General features: G+C 37.9%; 2 protein-coding genes across 4 annotated transcripts in view; one reads left to right on the forward strand and one right to left on the reverse strand.

Annotated features, from left to right (window-relative positions):
- Window positions 1-13513, forward strand: part of RASGRP1 (RAS guanyl releasing protein 1) — an 83327-nt gene extending 69814 nt beyond the window's left edge. For 2 of the 3 annotated variants that reach the window (XM_080648338.1, XM_080648340.1), the window contains one exon: window positions 9901-12692. In XM_080648338.1, coding sequence (XP_080504464.1) covers window positions 9901-10035 — 135 coding nt within the window. In that variant the 3' untranslated portion in view covers window positions 10036-12692. Of the gene's footprint in view, window positions 1-9900; window positions 12693-12727 lie in introns of those variants that run through there. The other variant, XM_080648339.1, reaches the window with a different exon arrangement.
- Window positions 13514-13523: 10 nt separating this feature from the next.
- FAM98B (family with sequence similarity 98 member B) overlaps window positions 13524-19532 on the reverse strand; it is a 46862-nt gene continuing 40853 nt past the window's right edge. Inside the window, exon 8 of the mRNA XM_080648370.1 lies at window positions 13524-17320. Coding sequence (XP_080504496.1) covers window positions 16949-17320 — 372 coding nt within the window. The 3' untranslated portion in view covers window positions 13524-16948. The remainder of the gene's footprint in view (window positions 17321-19532) is intronic.

Genomic DNA, 19532 nt, shown 5'->3' on the forward strand with positions numbered 1-19532 from the left:
AACTGAAAAGGCCTCCCTCTTAATGTAAATGAGGGAGATAATTTCTAACACATCACGTAATGTGCTGAAGAGCTAAATCAATAGTAGTTGGCAAATGCATAGCTGAATATAATATACAGCAATATAATCCATAAAATGGTAAAAATTGTGCTGCTTTTTTCTGTTAGGCTCACAATGTCTAATAAGGTACCTAATGGTGGGAAAAGGAGTTTGGGAATGTGGTGCCAAAGATTTGAGAGAAGGGAATAATGAGGTTAAAAAAAAAAAAGGAAAGCAGCAGGAGATAGAACAACAGGTAGTTTCCAAATACTCTACTCTGTAGGGTCAATTATTAGCATATATCTTTTTATTTAGCGTGCAAAGCTCATAGTGAGCTGGCTTACATAGACCTCTTGTTTATAGATATAGTTTCTTACCAATGGCAGGTAAGTTAAGTCATTTTAGAGATCATTCACTTTATTACAGGGGAGGAATGCCTATCTGCCCCGCCACCCCTCACAAGCATCAAGGTTGGCAATGTGTTTTTGGAATCTATCATTACAAAAATAAAATCAACATTCACGTAGGTAGAATTCCTTACATAAGTCTATATAATACACAGTGAAGTTGTGCAAGATGGCCTCAGGATTCCCACCTTGTTCTCAGTGTTGTACCTTCCCTGTCAAACTCCAGGAACTGACTTAGAGGCACATTTAAAGAAACAAGTTAGCCTGGCATGGCTCAGTGAACCAGAAGGTCACAGTTCGATTCCTGGTCAGGGCATATGCCCATGTTTCGGGCTATCCCCAGTAGGGGGCATGCAGGAAGCAACCAATTGATGATCCTCTCTAAAATCAATAAAAACATATTTAAAAAAAAGGGAAGTAAGTTACATACATAATAAGAAAATCTTGGTTTGGTGTCTGGAACAAAAAGACATAACATTAGAAGAAACATATGAAAAAAGAACAGATTTTCTGGATGAAAGGTACTCTCTTGCTCAGAATATTTTTTAGATATGTTTTTAAGTCAATCAAAAGGTGAAAGAAATCTTGAAAAGTGAACCCAATAAGGAGAAAGAACGTCACAAAGATTTGTGTTTCTAGTCCCCAGATGTTCCTTGAAAACTACCCATTAAATTCTGTGACCTATTTGGTCCTCTGTAAAATACAGGGCCAGGATTCCATATGCTCTCTTTATGGTTTGCTTCAGATCTTGACATTTTACATGTCCATGAAAAGGAACAATGTAGATGGCAACAATGACTTCCTGATGCAAGAAATGGGTGGTAGAGAGATTTCAGATGAGATAGGTCCAGAATAATTCCTACCCACTAATACCAGAACTCATAAACCCTCTTAGCATTTGCCTCTCTTTACATTTATTCTTGTCATAGGGACCTAGGGACAAGAATTCACAATTATGTCTAAAAACTAAACAAAACAAAAAAACACACACAATGAGTCCCACTGTCCCGTTAAGTAAAATCCTTACATGATTAAGTCTACTTGCAATTCAATAGCGCCATCCACAGCTCACCGTAAACTCTAAAAAGAAGTACATTATTAGTACTGACCCTATAGAATAGAGTATTTAGAAAACTGCTATTGGCCCAGTTGTCCCATAACCTACCTTCCTACATTACTCTAGCAATAAACAGAATTAGAAAACCTATAACTATATATTAGAAAGGTGTGTTAACTACTTATTGTAGTACTAGAGGCCCAATGCACAAAATTCGTGCAGCCGCTGAAGCTTGCCTCAGCCCTCACAGTCCCGGCTTCGTCCGGAAGGTCGTTCGCCTGTCTGGTCTAATTAGCATATTATACTTTTATTATTATAGATAAAGACTTAAGGAGTATTAAAAAGAACTATTATCTAATTTAATGTCTCAATGAATTCAAAGCATAAAGAGGTAAATTGTGATATCAAAAATATAAAAGGGGAGAAGTAAAAGGGTAGAAACTTTATAAAATGAAGGTGCTACCAGCATAAAAGGACTATTTTATCTATGGTATGTTTTTTATAAGCCACATGGTATCCACAAAGCAAAAATCTAAAGGAGAGTTATGAAACATAAAAAGGGGAGACTAAGCAAATTATCATGAAAAATTGCCACTTTACAAAAGGTAAACTGAGAGAAAAAGAAACAATGGAGATACACAACAATCAGAAGGCAAACAATAAGATGGCAGTAGTAAGTCCTTATACATCAATCATCACTCTAAATATAAATAGATTAAATTCACCACTCTAAATATAAATAGATTAAATTCACCAATCAAAAGGCCATATAGATTTAAAAAGAGACCCAACTATATGCTACCTATAGCAAACTCATTTTAGTCTAAAGACACAAGCTCAAAATGAAGGGATAGAAAAGGAATATTCCATATGAATAGAAACTAAAACAAGGTGGCCATAGCCACACAAGACAAATGTACAACAATTGTAAATATATATATGCAGCCATCATTGGAGCACTGAAATATATTAAGCAAATACTAACAGATCTAAAGGGAGAAATAGACCATACAATAATAGTAAGGGACTTCAATACCCTACTGTCCTACTGTCAGCAATGGATAGATCATCCAGACAGAAAACTAACAAGGAAATTTTAGAATTGAACCACACTCTAGAACAAATCAACTTTACAGACATACATAGAAAATTCTCTCCAACAGCAGCAGCAGAATATAAATTTTACAGGATAGATCATATGATAGGGCACAAACAAATCAGCAAATTTAAAGACTGAAATCATACCAACTATATTTTCAGACCACAATGATATGAAACTAGAAATTAACAAGAGGGAAACTGAACAACCATTAAGTCAAAGAAATCAAATCCTATCTAAGAAACTGGTAATATGCAAATTAACCACAACTCTGCCACAAGATTGGGGGTGGGGGGGGGCGGCCGCTGAGAGTGGGCAGCATGAGCGGCCTGGCGGAATGCTTGCTTTGTCGCCCCGGCAACAAGGCAAGCGTTCTGCGCCCAGCTGCGGATGGGCTTCTGGGCCGCAGAGAGCCTCTGGGCAGTGGGCGTGAAGCGGCCAGGCCCCTGAGAGAGCTACTGGCACACGGATTCGTGCACAGGGCTACTAGTGGGAAATAAAAAAATTACTTCTACACAAATGGAAATACAACATATCAAAACTTACAGGATGCACCAAATGCATATCTTAAAAAATCTCAAATAAACAACCTAACTTTATACCTCTTGGGACCTAAAAAAAGAACAAATTAAACCCAACGTTAGAAGGAGGAAGAAAATTATTAAGATCAGAACAAAAATAAGTGAAATAGAGACAAGAAAAATAATAGAAAGGTTTAACAAAACTAAAAGCTGGTTCTTTGAAAAGATAAAATTAGAAATGCAAAATGTGATATTACAACTGTTACTACACAAATACATGACACCACAAGAAACTATTATGAACAATTACATGCCAATAAATTAGATAACCTAAAATAAATGGATACATTTCTAGAAACAATAATATATCCAGACAGAAATAGAAATCTGAACAGACTAATAATGAACAAAGAGATTGAATGGTAATGAAAAACCTCCCAATACAAAAAATCCCAGGATAATGAAATGGCTTCACTAGCAAATTCTACTCAAAGAGGTGAGAAACCGAGATGGTGGCATAGGTGAACACCTAAACTGCTGCCTCGCACAACTATTTCAAAACTACAACTAAAAGACAGAACGGACATCATCCAGAACCACAGGAAAGCTGGCTGAGTGGAAATTCTACAACTAGAAGGAAAGAGAGGGGCACACGGAGACTCAGAGGAGCTGCAAAAGGCTGAGGTACAGAGACATGCGGAGAGGACGGGCGGAGAGGACGGGCGGCTGAGTGCCTGGCTAGCTTTCTCTCGCGGGAAAGAGACGGAAGCTCCCGACTGCGCTGAACCTCAGTTCTAACTGCACTGAACCCCAGTTCCGGGTGAGACCCTGGGGTCCCAGACTCATACGGGGGAGTCTGCACTGTCGGGAAAAGAGAGGAGCGCATGGAAACTCAGGGGAGCTGCGAAAGGCAGACGTCTGGAGGCGCGCACGCAAGTGTGCGCAGAGAGGACTGACTGCTGAGTGTGCCGCTGGCTTTCTCTGGTGGGAGGAAGGCGGAAGCTCCCAACTACGCTGAACTCCAGTTCAGACTGCACTGAACCCCAGTTTCGGGCAAGACCCTGGGGACCCAGACTCAAGACGGGGGGAGTCTGGACTGTCGGGTAAAAAGAGGAGCGCACGGAAACTTAGGGGAGCCGCGAAAGGCAGAGGTCTGGAGGCGCGCGCGCGAATGCACGTAAAGAGGACTGACTGCTGAGTGTGCTGCTGGCTTTCTCTAGCGGGCAGAAGATGGAAGCGCCCAACTGCGCTGAACTCCAATTCTGGGCGAGAATCTGGGAACCCAGATTCACTGGGGGAGAAAATGGGACTGTCTGGCAGTGGGCGAAACTGGAGGGCGGCTTTCTCTCAGAGGTGCTTGCAGCGATTACCAAGGGACACTGAGACCCAGGGGCCTCATAGGGCAGGGCTGACGGGAAGCCAAAGCTGTCTGCTCAGCCCTGAGACTCCGCCCCATCCAAGCTGAGCACAGAGGCTACTGCAATTTTGCAAGTCTTGTCTCATAAGGCTGTCTCCAGCACAGAAGTTCTCCCGGCGTAGACACAGCAGATCCTCACAGCCAATTGGCCTGGAGGTCAATTCCTCCCAGTGATACCAACAACAATCAAGAATTAACTACAACAAGGCTGTAAACACAGTCCACAAAGGGGTGAACCAAGAGTGTCCACCTCAGGTAACAGGGGAGACTGAGCCACTGGGCCACATAGGACACCTAGCACACAAAGCTACTCTACCAACTCAGGGAAGCAGCGAAAATGCGGAAACAAAGAAACAGATCACAAACGAAAGAAATGGAGGAAAGCAAATGACTGGATATAGAGTTCAAAACCACGGTTATAAGGTTTTTCAAGAATTTCCTAGAAAAGGCCGATATATTTAGCGAGACCCTCGAGGATATGAAAAAGGACCAACTAGAAATTAAACATACACTGACTGAAATAAAAAATATTATACAGAGACCTAACAGCAAACTACAGGAACGCAAGAATCAAGTCAAAGATTAGAAATACAAAGAAGCAAAAAACACACAACCGGAAAAGCAAAAAGAAAAAAGAATCCAAAAATATGAGGATAGTGTCAGGAGCCCCTGGGACAACTTTAAGCGTACCAACATCCGAATTTTTGGGGTGCCATAAGAAGAGAGAGAGCAAGATACTGAAAACCTATTTGAAGAAATAATGACCGAAAACTTGCCCCATCTGGTGAAAGAAATAGACTTACAAGTCCAGGAAGCGCACAGAACCCCAAACAAAAGGAATCCAAAGAGGACCACACCAAGACACATCATAATTAAAATGCCAAGGGCAAAAGACAAAGAGAGAATCTTGAAAGCAGCAAGAGAAAAACAGTTAGTTACCTACAAGGGAGCACCCATACGACTGTCAGCTGATTTCTCAACAGAAACTATGCAGGCCAGACCAGAGTGGCAAGAAATATTCAAAGTGATGAATAGCAAGAACCTAAAATCAAGATTACTCCACCCAGCAAAGCTATCATTCAGAATTGAAGGTCAGATAAAGAGCTTCACAGATAAGAAAAAGCTAAAGGAGTTCATCAACACCAAACCAGTATTATATGAAATGCTGAAAGGTACTCTTTAAGAAGAGGAGGAAGAAGAAAAAGGTAAAGATAAAAATTATGAACAACAAATACATATCTATCAACAAGTGAATCTAAAAATCAAGTGAATAAAAAATCTGATGAACAGAATAAACTGGTGAATATAATAGAATCAGGGGCATAGAAATGGAGTGGACTGACAATTCTCAGGGGTAAAGGGGTGTGGGGGGTGCGGGAAGAGACCGGACCAAAACTGTACACCTATGGATGAGGACAGTTGGCAGGGGAGGTAAGGGCAGAGGGAGGGGTGAGAACCGGGTGGAGGGGAGCTATGGGGGGAAAAAAGAGGAACAATTGTAATAATCTGAACAATAAAGGTTTATTAAATTTAAAAATAATAATAAATAAAAAATTCTACTCAAAGAAGAATTAACACCAATCCTTCTCAACCTCTTTCAAAAAATTGAGGAGGGAATACTTCTAAATTCATTCTACAAGGACATCACAAGAAAACTACAGACCAATGTCACTGATAAAAATAGATACAAAGATTATCAACAAAATATTAGCAAACCAAATTCAAGAACACATAGAAAGGATTATATACCATGGCTAAGTGGGATTTACCCTTGGATGCAAGGATGGTTCAACATATGCCCACGCTTATTCAGTATAGTACTGAAAGTCTCAGAGTGATTAAACAAGAAAAAGAAATAAAAGTCACCCAAAACAGGACTGTCTGTGGATAATATGAGTCTGTACTGGTATATAGAAAACCCAGAGACTCAACCAGAAAACTGTTGGAACTAATCAACCATTTCAGTAAAGCTGCAGGATACAGCAATCAGCTGAATTTCTATACATCTAAAAAATCCATTCACAATAGCATCAAAAACAATAAAATACTTGGACTATATTTAACCAAGGAAGTGAAAGATCTATACAATGAAAACTACAAGACTTTGCTAAAACTGAAGAAGATATAAATAAATGGAAAGACACCTGTGTTTGTGGATTAGAAGGATTAATATTGTTAAAATATCCACACTGTCCAAAGCAATCTATAGATTCAACGCAATCCCCATCAAAATACCAATGGCATTCTTTAGAAAATGGAAAAAAAATAATCCTAAAAATTGTATGAAACCACAAAAGACCCCAAATAGCCAAAGCAATCCTGATTAAAAAAATTTTTTGGAGGTATCACACTCCCTGATTTCAAATTTCACCATAAAGCTACAGTAATTAAAACAGTATGGTACTGGCACAAAAATAAACATGTAGACTAATGTAACAGAAAAGAGAGCTCAGAATGAAACTCCTGCTTGTACAGGTCAGCTAATATTCAATGAGTGAGCCAAGAGCACCCAATGGGGGAAAATATAGTCTCTTCAACAAATGGTTTTGAAAAAACACATGCAGAGCAATGAAACTGGATATCTTATACTACTCACAAAAATTAACTCAAAATGGATCAGACTTAAACGTAAAACTTGATATTATAGAATTCTTGAAAGAAAACATAGGGAAGAAGCATCTTCATATTGGTCTTGAAAATGATTTTTTTGGATATGACACCAAAAGCAAAACTAAAAGTAAAAATCAACAAATAAGACTACATTAAACATAAAAGTTTTCCCTAAAGAAACAGCAAAATGATAAAGAATGAGAGAACATTTATGCAAACTATATATAAAATAAGGGATTGATGTCCAAAATATGTATTTTAAAAGACTCAAACAATAACAAAAAAAAAACACCAAAATAATCCAATTAAAAAATTGGCAGCCCTGGCCTGGTAACTCGGTTGGAGCATCGTCCCATACACCAAAAGGTTGTGGGTTTGATTTCTGTCAGCGCACATACCCAGGTTGCAGGTTCAATGCCCAGTCAGGAGCTTTCTCTCTCTACAATCAATAAACATATCCTGGGGGAAGGATTAAAAAAAATGGGCAGAAGAACTAAATAGACATTTTCCAAAGAAGACACACAGATGGCCAACAGGTACATAAAAATGTTCTCATCATCACTAATCATCAGGGAAATGCATATCAGAACTACAATGAGCCTGGCCAATTTGACTCAATGGATAGAGCGTCAGACTGAAGAGTCCTGGGTTCGACTCTGGTCAAGGGCACATGCCCAGGTTGTTGGCTCCTCCTGGGCCTGGACCCTGGATGGGGCATGTGCTGGAGGCAACCAATCAAGGTGTCTCTCTCACATTGATGTTTCTCTCTCTGTCTCTCCCCCTCCCTTCCACTCTCTCTAAAAAATCAATGGAAAAAATATCCTTGGATGAGGATTAAAAAAAAAAACTACAATGAAATATCACCTCATACCTGTTAGAACAGCTATCATCGGATCCCACTTCTAGGAATTTATCCTAAGAAGCCAGAAACACTAATCAGAAAGAATATATGCGCTCCTATATTCATAGCAGCATTATTTACAATAGCTAAGATCTGGAAACAGCCCAAGTGCCCATCAGTAAATGAATGATTAAAAAACTGTGGTATACTTACACAACGGAATACTATGCAGCTGTAAAAAAAGAAGGATCTCTTACCCTTTGAGACAGCATGGAGGGACCTGGAGAGTATTATGCTAAGTGAAATAAGCCAGTCAGAGAAAGACAAGTACCACATGATCTCACTTATATGTGGAATCTAATGAACAAAATAAAACGATGAACAAAAAAGATCCAGAGACATTGAAGCATGCAAATAGACTGACGTATTTTAGGGGGTTAGGGGGAACAGGAAGTAATTAACCAATGAATTTATATGCATAGACCATGGACAGACCATAGTGCAGAGAAGGCCTGGGAAGGGGAAGTGAGTAGGGTGGGGGGAAAAGGGGGAAACCTGTTAAACTTTCAACAATAAAGATAAATGTTAAAAAAGACAAGCAATGAGTGCTGATAAAAACATGGAGAAAAGGGAACCCTTGTGCACTGTTGGTGGGAATGTTAATTGGTACAGCCACTGTGGAAAACAATATGGAGGTTCCTCAATACATTAAAAATAGAATTATCACATGATCTAGCAATTCCACTTTTGGGTATTTATCAGAAGAAAACACTAACTGAAAAACATAAATACACCACCTTGTTCACTACAGCATTATTTACAATAGCCAAGACAGGCAACAACCTTAAGTGTCCATAGACAGATGAATGGATAAAGAAAATGTGGTATATATATACAATTGAGTATTATTCAGCCATTAAAAAAATTAAATCTTCCTGTTTGTGATACATGGATGAACCTTGAGCACATTAAGATAAATCAGACAGAGAAAAACAAATACTATACTGAATCACTTATATATAGAATTTTAAAAAGCCAAACTTATAAAAGCAGAGAATAAAATGGTGGTTACCAGGCAATGGGGGTGGGCTGAGAGGACAGATGTTAAAGGTACAAATTTACAACAAGTGATAAATTAGCCCTAGAGATATAATGCACAGTACAGATTATAGACAATAATATTGTATCATCAAATTCGCTAAGACGACTAGAATTATTCCAACTTCTAAAAAGAATTATGTAACATGATGGAGGTGTTAATTATAGCAACCATGGCAATCATATTACAATACATAATTATCAAATTAACAGGTTGTACACCTTAAATTTATATGTTATGTGCCAAATATATTTCAATTAAAAAAAAATATCAAGACTGGAAACCAACTGCTGTCCATATAATTAAATCACTGAAAATTAGATAACTGGATTCCAGTTTAGAGGCTGGGATAAAATTCCTGTCTTTGTGAAGAGTTCATTAGTTTTCAATGATTTGGGGGTAAAAACACTTGAAGAAAATGAACTATAATATGTCATATTACAGTATTCTGAATCACTGCTTTCATACCTCAAACCTGACCAGAGACTTTGTTTCTGCCAAGTTTGGGTCTCCTGCTACACAACTTCCATAGGTTGTGTCATTATCCACCTACTGCCCGGGAATGGTTTATTCTGCCTGTTAGCCACTCACATCTTTGATATGATTAACAAAAACTAACTGCTGTTTGCACATGTTCATTTGTTACTTATTATTTTATAATAAAGGGTAAAATAACTGTCTTCAAAAAATTTTTTAATACTCAGCCACAATGAATGGGAGATGCCAATCAAGTGCAGTACTCCCAATATTGTAACTGATTTACTATTCATTGCTGCTTTATTAACATACCTCATTCTCCTTTCTCTTTAGGAAATAAATACACTGAAAGCAGATAATGATGCTCTAAAGATCCAACTGAGATATGCACAGAAGAAAATAGAAAGCCTCCAACTTGCAAAAAGCAATCATGTCTTAGCTCAGATGGAACAGGGTGACAGTTCTTAGCCCAGAAACTCAAGGAGCACAATCTGTAGATAAATGGATTAGAGATCTCATTTCCAAACCAGTTAACACAAAGATTGGGGAACCTTAGAGTGACCAGTTTTAAAGGGGGTACTTTAAAAAGGAAAAGCTAGTCTTCCCACCCACCCCCCAATGTGTGATATTGTTTTCTCTTCCAGTCAGTTGAATCAAAGGGGAGGAAAATTGAAAAATGCAAAATTTTTGCCATTCATACCAAAAACATTTTTCCCTGAGACAAAAGGCAAGCAGTGGTCCTCAAACTTTTTAAACAGGGGGCCAGTTCACTGTCCCTCAGACAGTTGGAGGGCCAGACTATAGTTTAAAAAAAAAACTATGAACTAATTCCTATGTGCACTGCGGGCCCAGGACGAGTCGGCTGCTAAGCAGGACAGGCAGCGGCACCCGGCGGGACAGATAAATGTCCTCAGCGGGCCGCATGTGGCCCGCGGGCCGTAGTTTGAGGACGCCTGGGCAAAAGCATGATAAAAATATGACTATAGTTTTCTGACAAGGTAGCTTCTATGTGGCCTGCCTGGCTGCTTCTTCCTTAGAACTAAAATCCCTGGAAAATGGATTTGCTTCCTTCCCTGGGGTTTTCTGTAAACTGGGGAATTCACTTTGTTCCACTCAAAGCTTACTTATGATATTAAAGTAGATTCACTTCCTCTACATTCCAGCATTCTTTATGAATCTGGTTCCCGATTCACTACCTCAAATCTAATCAATTAGCCCTCCCCCCCCATCCTTCCTCACTGTGCTCATCATATACACAAGGGTATCTACCTAGAGCTGAACTTCTAGAATATAAGTACAAATTGTGGGTGCCTATTCAACAACATGACATTATCCAGTTGTGTATCAAATAATAGTTTGTCACAAAGTCATAATAAAATAAGTAATCAAATTAAATACCTGAAAACATGGCTATTACCATTTTATACATGACTGACTAATTAGCTAAAATAAACGTAATGCAAACATGTCTGTCCTCTACAGTGGATAGAATTAGGAATTTATGGCTATTTTTTTAAAAACAGAGTCTGCGTAGCTCTTCATATGCCATCTTTACCCTTTTTTTTTTTTTAAGTAACTTTTTGAGCTGAATTTGTGCTTACCAGTATACTGCCTTCACTATTAATACCATTTAGAAATAAGCTAATTGGATCAGAACCTTCAATAACAGCTGACAGTGTGTATATATGTGTATATATTATGTATATACAATATCAGGCATGCATGTGACTTGGAATTTTGTTTCCTCCTTCATAAAATGTGGAAGTGAATTAAACAACTTTTAGTCATTTACATAAATTCTCAAATATAAAGTTCAGTTTGTTATAAGATGAAGAATTTACTCACAATGTAAATTGTATTGTTTGCAAACTCACAAGAGCCCTGTGAGTTATCTATTAATGAAAGTTAATGATAAATGGGCTCATTTAGTTGTCTGGGCAACTGATCACAAACTCCTTTGTTAGACTCTTTATTTCTCTAAAAAAGTCCAATGATCATTTTCTTTTTTTGGGGGGGGGAAGAGGGGGGCGGGGACAACTTACCTTCCATGCTTGGAAAGCCTGGTAACAAACTGACTTGAAATTCATAAACAAGTTGAACAACATGCCAAGAATATAATACCAGCCTTTAGAAGTTCCAAACCTAAAACCAACAACACCAAGTCTTAAGAGTACAAAGTATATATACACAGTGTAGCTTCCTTGGAAGATTAAGAAGTTTATTTGATGGAAGACTAGTTCCTATCTGATACCTCCTTATACTGAGCTTTAGTGACAAAGCTAGTGACTAGTTTTCCTTTGTGTTTTAAAAAATCACTTTACACACAGACTTACTCTTTCCTAAGTCTAAACTCAAAAATCTCACCACCTAATATGTAAACTTATAGAAGCTACTCTACTGTGCTACTTACCTTATATGGAACATAAGTTTATGATCATCTTTAAAATTCATATTCTTCACTATTATCCTTTTCCTCTGATATGAACCAAAAACAATACAGCTCAATTTTCTTTAAACATAGCCACATAACAGTAATTTTTTCGTTTTTCTTCCCCTCCACCCAAAATACAGATTCCAGGTTAGTGTCTATGTAAATAATTTGTAATCTATAGGAATTCAAAAGGTCAGTCCTCTTAGTCAAATTAACATGGCTAAAGGATCTTACCAGTGAAATGGATAGGAAGCAGTAATTTCATCACAGGTTTTTACAGCCCACCTAGGGCCAAAGAAGTAGTATGTAAATTAATATTATTTGTGTGGAATCTACAAAAATAATCTAGAATAGACTTTTGGTTGTTAAGCCTAGGATACAAATTTTTGTGTCTTGTACTGACTTGAATAAGTTTGAGCATATATTTATCTGCCAAAACAATGACAAGTTTTATTCTGTTAACAGCAATGTAACTTCTCATTTTCTTTGGTAATTGACTTGCCTTTTTACTTGTTATGAAGTTCTGTCTAAAGATGTATTATGTAAAAGAACTACAAGGAAAAAACAAATGTACAGATTGTAAAGTTTTTTATATCTAATGTAAGTTTTCTTTGTGTAATATTTATATGATAAAAGACATTAGGATCCCTATAGCATAGATGTCTTGTATTACTTCTATAATTCATGAATATGTAGAAGCTTCACCTGAATTTTTATTATAATCCACAGCTGAGACCACTCCCCTATTGTATTAACCAAACAGTTCTGGAAGAAAAAGCAAAGCAACTGACTAGTTAGTAAAATTTTTTCTAAATCTTTTTATAACACAAAGAAGTAACAGTACAGAAATATTCAACCTTTTCCCATCTTACTGCATTATGACTTACAGTGATCCCTAAATATTAAGTCTATAAACACTTAACACTGAAGGAGACAGATCTGAGGCTGACATTTCTCTGTGGCTTTGGTCTTTAATTCCACAATTCTATCCAAGAAAACTGGCAAGTAGAGAAACTTTAAAGCTGTGAGTGAAATTCGTAGAGAATGATGGTTCAATCTAGTATACAGAGCACCCAGAGCAATTCATTTGTACTCATGATTATTTAGTGACTAGAGGCCCAGTGCACGAATTTGTGCATGGGTGGGCTCCCTCGGCCTGGTGATCGAAGCCTATTGGGAGGGCTGGCTGGCCAGGGGGAGGGGCCGCAGGAGGTTGGCCGGCTGTGGGGAGGGGCCACAGGAGGTTGGCCGGCTGGGGGCAGGGGGAGAAGGGGCGGCAGGAAGTTGGCTGGCTGGGCGAAGGGGCCGTGGAAGGTTGGCTATGGGAGTGCACTGACCACCAGGGGGCAGCTCCTGCATTGAGCATCTGCCCCCTGGTAGTCAGTGCATGTCATAGTGACTGGTCAACCAGTTGTCTGGTCATTCGGTCATAACGGTCGTTTAGGCTTTTATATATATAGATATACACTGAGTGGCCAGATTATTATGATCTCTGAACGCATAATAATCTGGCCACTCAGTGTGTGTGTGTGTGTGTGTGTGTATGCATATATATATATATTAGAGGCCCGGTGAATGAATTAGTGGATGGGTGGGGTCCGGCCAGCCTGGCCAGGGGGAGGCGACATGGGCGGTTGGCCGGCCTGCCTGCTGGTCAAACTCCTGGTCGAGGGGACAATTTGCATATTAGCCTTTTATTATATAGGAGGATATACACTGAGTGGCCAGATTATTATGCATTCAGAGATCATAATAATATGGCCACTCAAGTGTATATAGATTAGAGAGAGCCATGATTTCCCTTAATCCCCAGCCAACTTCTGTGTAACCAGACCAATGAAGAAGGAAGAAAAATTCCAATCACTGAAATCCCAATACAGACTGTATTCTGATACACTTGGATGTAGGTGTAGTCATCATTTTGGCAATTCATTATATTGTATACAAAATAATTAAGTCACTCTGACAACCTAAACCTAAAGAGATTCAATTTCCTCTCCTCCAGTCACAATTCCCATCCCAAATCTCTATCCTGTGCTCCTGACACGATATAGATAGTATTACTGTTTAGAACATTCTCTGGTCACAGATCCTTTATGGATTTTCAAACCTTCTTTTGACACAAATACAGGCAACTACATGTTTCTGGTTTAAAATGTTTTGTGGTTTTTTTCTGTTTCGTGAATAAGGTTTCTCTGATCTGCAGAACACAAGGGAATAGGTTTAAAGAAAGCACATGACCCCCTCTTTTGCTGACAGCTGACATGTAATGTGGTGGTGGTTATGTATGGACAGGACTTATGTTATTTATACTAGTGCAATCCAAATGTGAGGGTAGTTAGCTACCTTCTTTAACACAGAAACTCCCAGTAATGACATATCTATAATGCTAGTAGATACCAAAGGCTAGACCAATGCAAGAAAAATTAAAAAGGGGAGGAAAAAACAGGTAATATGAAAATGAGAACCAGGCAAAAAGGAATGAAGCAGCACACAAAAAAGGTATTGAACTTTAGGAAGTAGTGAAGTACCATTCATCATACTCTATATTTGTATTACACTCAATTTATAAAACATTTTCACATTATGGCCTTTCAATAAGGCCCCAAATGGCCTTATTGCTATTTTATTTTATTATTTTTAAAATATACTTTTATTGATTCAGAGAGAAAGGAAGAGGAAGAGCTAGAAATATCAATGATGAGAGAGAATCATTGCTCAGCTGCCTCCTGCATGCCCCACACTGGGACTACAGCCCACAACCTGGGCATGTGCCCTGACCAGAAATCAAACTGTGACCTCCTGGTTCATCAGTCGACGCTCAACCACTGAGCCACGCCAGCTGGGCACCTTAGTACTATTTTAGATACTGCTTAGCACACTCTTCTACAAATGAAATTTTTACTGAACAAAGATTATCATTAAAATCTTAGCTCAGAAGAAAGAGTAAGATATTTGAGTCTAGACCACTCAGCTTTTATTCAAGTGAAGTTTATAGGAATGTGTAAATGACCTATAAATCATGTTGCTCCAGCTCTGACATGATTCCAGGAGCAAGTGCTAAACCTGGATAAAATTTACAGTGAGTCCTGTGGATAATCCAACAGCACTCATATGAAGGTACAAAGAAATCTTACAGAAATTGATGAACTACTGTTTCTGTCATTATTCATAAACCTTTAGTGATAAAAGTTGAAGGTAGTTATAAGCCCCTTCTAAGTCAGCAACTAAAGCTTCCGAAAAAAAATAAAGCAGAAATATAAAAGTTTTAAATGAATGTTTTAACTAGCAACTCTCTTGAAATACTTTACTCCAGTGGTCTCTGCTTATATATTTTTAAAAATTATTTTTCAGAGTTTATAGCTACTGATAAAAATGTTTTCTTAATTATGGAAAACATTCTTCTCCAACAATCACAAATAAAATTAAGCCTTTCCATTAAATATAAGCACATTTAAAAATAATCTAAGTTTACAAATAATCAAAACCATTTGTTTTCCTATACTTAACAAATTTCTTTCAAGGGTTATCTTGAAAAACACATGGCCAAGACTACACACAATGTTTACTTTTAAAGTTTTAACATTATTTTAGGTTTCACCACAGGGTTTACTATAAAACAAAATAAAACAACAAGAACTGCCAAATACCAATATCCACTCAGCTTTCTATCTATTGAGTTGGTTAAAGTTGTTATGCACAGGTGTTGACCAGAAGCCTACATCGGGATACAGGCTTTACAGTGGAAATTTAAAAAATCTGTATGGCTATCACTTTTCTCTCTCTCTACATTAAGAGAAAAATACGTAACTTGGCCCACTTCTTAAACCATTCACAATAGGCACACTTAAATTCCCAACAAATTTCACTTGTACTTAGGTGTATATGAAACAACCTGGATAGGGCTCAAGCATTACATACATTCCTCATCTGACAAATGAGGACAAATCAATCCTTGAGATCTTTGATCATTTAAGCCCATAGCACCCCTCAGCTAGCGCCATAATTCAAATTCACAACTCCTAGTCACCAAGCCTTTGACTGCTCCAACCACATATAATGCTTTTCTAACACTGTATTTTCCAAATCTAACTGTGAATCAGAACTACCAAGGGATGCCTTGGCCTACCTCTGATTTATTAAAACTGAAAAGTACTGCTCTAATCCTATGTAATACAGTTCAGCCTGCCATTTAACATTCTAATATCTAAAATGATGGCCCAAAGGATAAAGAAACAATTGATAAGAATATTTTTTACACCATCATGTAAAACTGGTTCATGTCTTTGTCCCTTTAGAGTAATTCTGACCTCAATCAAACTTTGCTTTGTCAAACAAAATCACAAATTTCAAATCCAGTTGGAAAATAAAATATGCATACCAAAAAGTAGACCCAGGCTTCAATTAGTGGAATTTTAACAGAAACCTAGGCAGAGGAATCACTTCCTATAAAAGAAAAAACAAGTCATGACAACTACCTTTTGAACAAAACTATCAGTCCCTTTCCCTATTTTGTAAAGTAAAATTAATAAATATAAAACACAGGAATACAGATGAGGCAACAGTCTAATAACAAGGGGGGTCTGTTTTATGTGTGTCAAACCTGAATAAAATACAGGTAACAATCTAAATTCAATCATGACAATAAAATACTTTCCATTTTTCCAAGTCTGATGGTAATATTTACAATTTTAAAAATAGCTTTTGCTCATTTTTTTTTAAAAAGACATAACATGCTCAAGGGTACACAGATATGAAAAAAAAAATTCATCACTCTGTCCAAGAGATCATACAGTATAAAACAATGCTCTTACATATTAACCCAATTCAAGAATGATATCAAGGAATCTAACAGTGTTTACTTCATAGATGACATTCAAATGTTATTTAGAACACTATGCCTAATATAGCTATCAAAAAGTAAGCACTGCTATCCAATTTTTGTACCTTTCAGTATCTTCTATATCCACCACCACCACCACCTCCTCCATATGGATCTCCATAACCTCTTCCACCATAGCCTCCTCTCCCACCATAGCCCCCTCTCCCACCATAGTCTCCCCTCCCACCATAATCTCCCCTGCCTTGGAAACCTCCTCCTCTACCACCCCCTCCCCCACCTCCTCCCCACCCTCCACCCCCTCCCCCACCACTTCCCCAGCCACCTCTTCCACCCCCACCACCTCCTCTACCCCCACCTCCACCACCCCAACCACCCCTTCCGCCGCCTTCTTGTCTCTTTTGCCAAGGTGGCATTTCAGGGGGTGGTGGTTCGATTTCATTCGGCCGTCCTCCCCTGTCAGGCACCCTTCCCATCAGCACCTGTATGAAGAAACATTTTCTTTCAGTTACTAATATTTTAAAAGTTAAATTTTACATAAAGGACTCAAGTAATACTGAAATTATTGTTCTAATAAAGAAAAAGAAGCCAAATATTTAAGGACATGAAAGGACAGTATGAATTAATATTGAAAATATAAATGCAATCCATGACAAATTCCTCACAATGTGGTATTATTTTTAAACAACCTAGGAAAATATTTCTAAAACTTAAAGTCTTGTTATTTTCTATTGTTTAAATGTGTTTAGCATATTCTGTAACAAATGTAGTACCCATCATACTAAGAAACGTTTTTAGCAAAACATTAATATACTTAAACTACAGACCTTAAATTAAAATCATATCCATTTATACAACAACTCTAGACTTTCCATTGCTACTGGTTTGGTAATGGACTATCCAATGAAAGATTGTATTTTTAAGCACATTTTTATTTCACAAGTATGAAGTATATGTGATAACATGTGGCTAGGTCAGAGATGAATATAATGACTATAACCCAAGGTAGCATTGCAAGAGATACAAGGATTTTCAGTGAGCTATTCCTCTCCTAGCTTAAGCTTACTAACTTTCAATGATACTAATTATTATAAGCTTACTAACTTTCAATGATACTAGTTATTATAAAAAAAAAATACTTGATGTCCTTCTTTAACCATGCTTTATAATACTTTAAAGGATAAATAAAGAATTTGGTTTAAGACCCCAGTCTTCTATAAAAAAGCTCTACTCTATATGCCCATGAACAGAGAAAGACAGCTGTGAGGAGGGTGCCTCCCCGCCAACCATAGCCAAGGGTAAGCCAATAGCATCCTGCTAGTCTCTTTCAGGAAAGAAGGTAAAACGTAACTGCCTCAACCAAACTGACCTATAAATCAGTTGGGTTCTACTTCTATTGATCTTCTAACCAAAACTATGTTTTAGTAATTTATGTCATAAAGAAAAGACAAAAAGTACAACATTCTCACTGTGGGACAAGATTCAAAGTATGTAAACATTCTTTTAAATAAAGTCAGCAATAATGCCCTAATTACCAAATCCAAAAAATTGCTTTTCTTGGTTGTCATTCTCATTGGTCTCTCCACCAAACATGCTACGTTGGTGGGTATAGGGCAGCGGTCGGCAAACTGCGGCTCGCAGTTGACTAATGAGTTTGCCAACCACTGACTTGGACTCTCGATTCCAATAATTACAGGCTGTTGTTGTTCCTTGTGATTAAGCCCCTATCCCAATGGTGAGCAAACTCATTAGTCAACAGAGTGGCAAACCACGGCTCGCGCGAGCTGCAGTTTGCCGACCACTGGTATAGGGGGACGCTGCTCCAAGAACTGATCATAAGATTGCTTTCAAAAAGATGTTCTAACATTTCCTCTGTTCATCTCTGTCCCTCTGAAAAAGTCCCAGAAAGAACCCATCGATGTTCCTCCTTAATGCCTAGGTTTCCAATACAGTTCTGTTCTCTATCACTTTAGTATGGAGTTCAAAAGTACATTCTGCCACATGGGTATTTTAGAACACTGACCTAGCTACAGGGCTACATAACAGATTATACATGGTAGCAGCACTGGTTTGATTAAAGTTGCTACCATGTGCATTGACACCACATAATGTGTGCTGGGGTGGGTATGTGAACACTTTCTACCCTGGAATAAGATGATTTAAAAACTTCTTCTTGGCTTTGCACCATGTCCAAAGGGATACTATTGGGTTGAGTTGTATTTGCAATAGAGAGAAAAAAGCCATTAGGTTAAGCAAATGATTCAGAAGAAAGGGGATGGATGCTGAATGCTGTCATCCTTATGTTTATCCCAAACCAACCTTGGTTTCTACATACATTGGCCTTGTTTGACCCTCTTATTTTCCCTTTAAGGTTTAATTCAGTTCGACCATATTCTGTCAACTGTTTCAGTTTCAGTGGAATCTTGTATTTCTGGTTTAGTATAACAAGAAATTGTTCCCTCAAATGTGAAAAAAAAAGATTGCCTCAAATAATTAGGCTGTAAATTATAAACTCAGAAAAGGGATGGACAATTTCACTTAAAAGAAGTAGAACTCTTGTTGCTGTAAGAGTAAATAACCTGATGCAAGATACTGAGTAACATACAGGGTGGGGCAGAAGTAGGTTTACAGCTGTTCATATGGAAAATACTACAATAATCCTATATAATAAAAGAGTAATATGCAAATCGATCT

This window comes from Plecotus auritus (assembly GCF_963455305.1).
Source record: "Plecotus auritus genome assembly, chromosome: 1".
NCBI lineage: Eukaryota > Metazoa > Chordata > Mammalia > Chiroptera > Vespertilionidae > Plecotus > Plecotus auritus.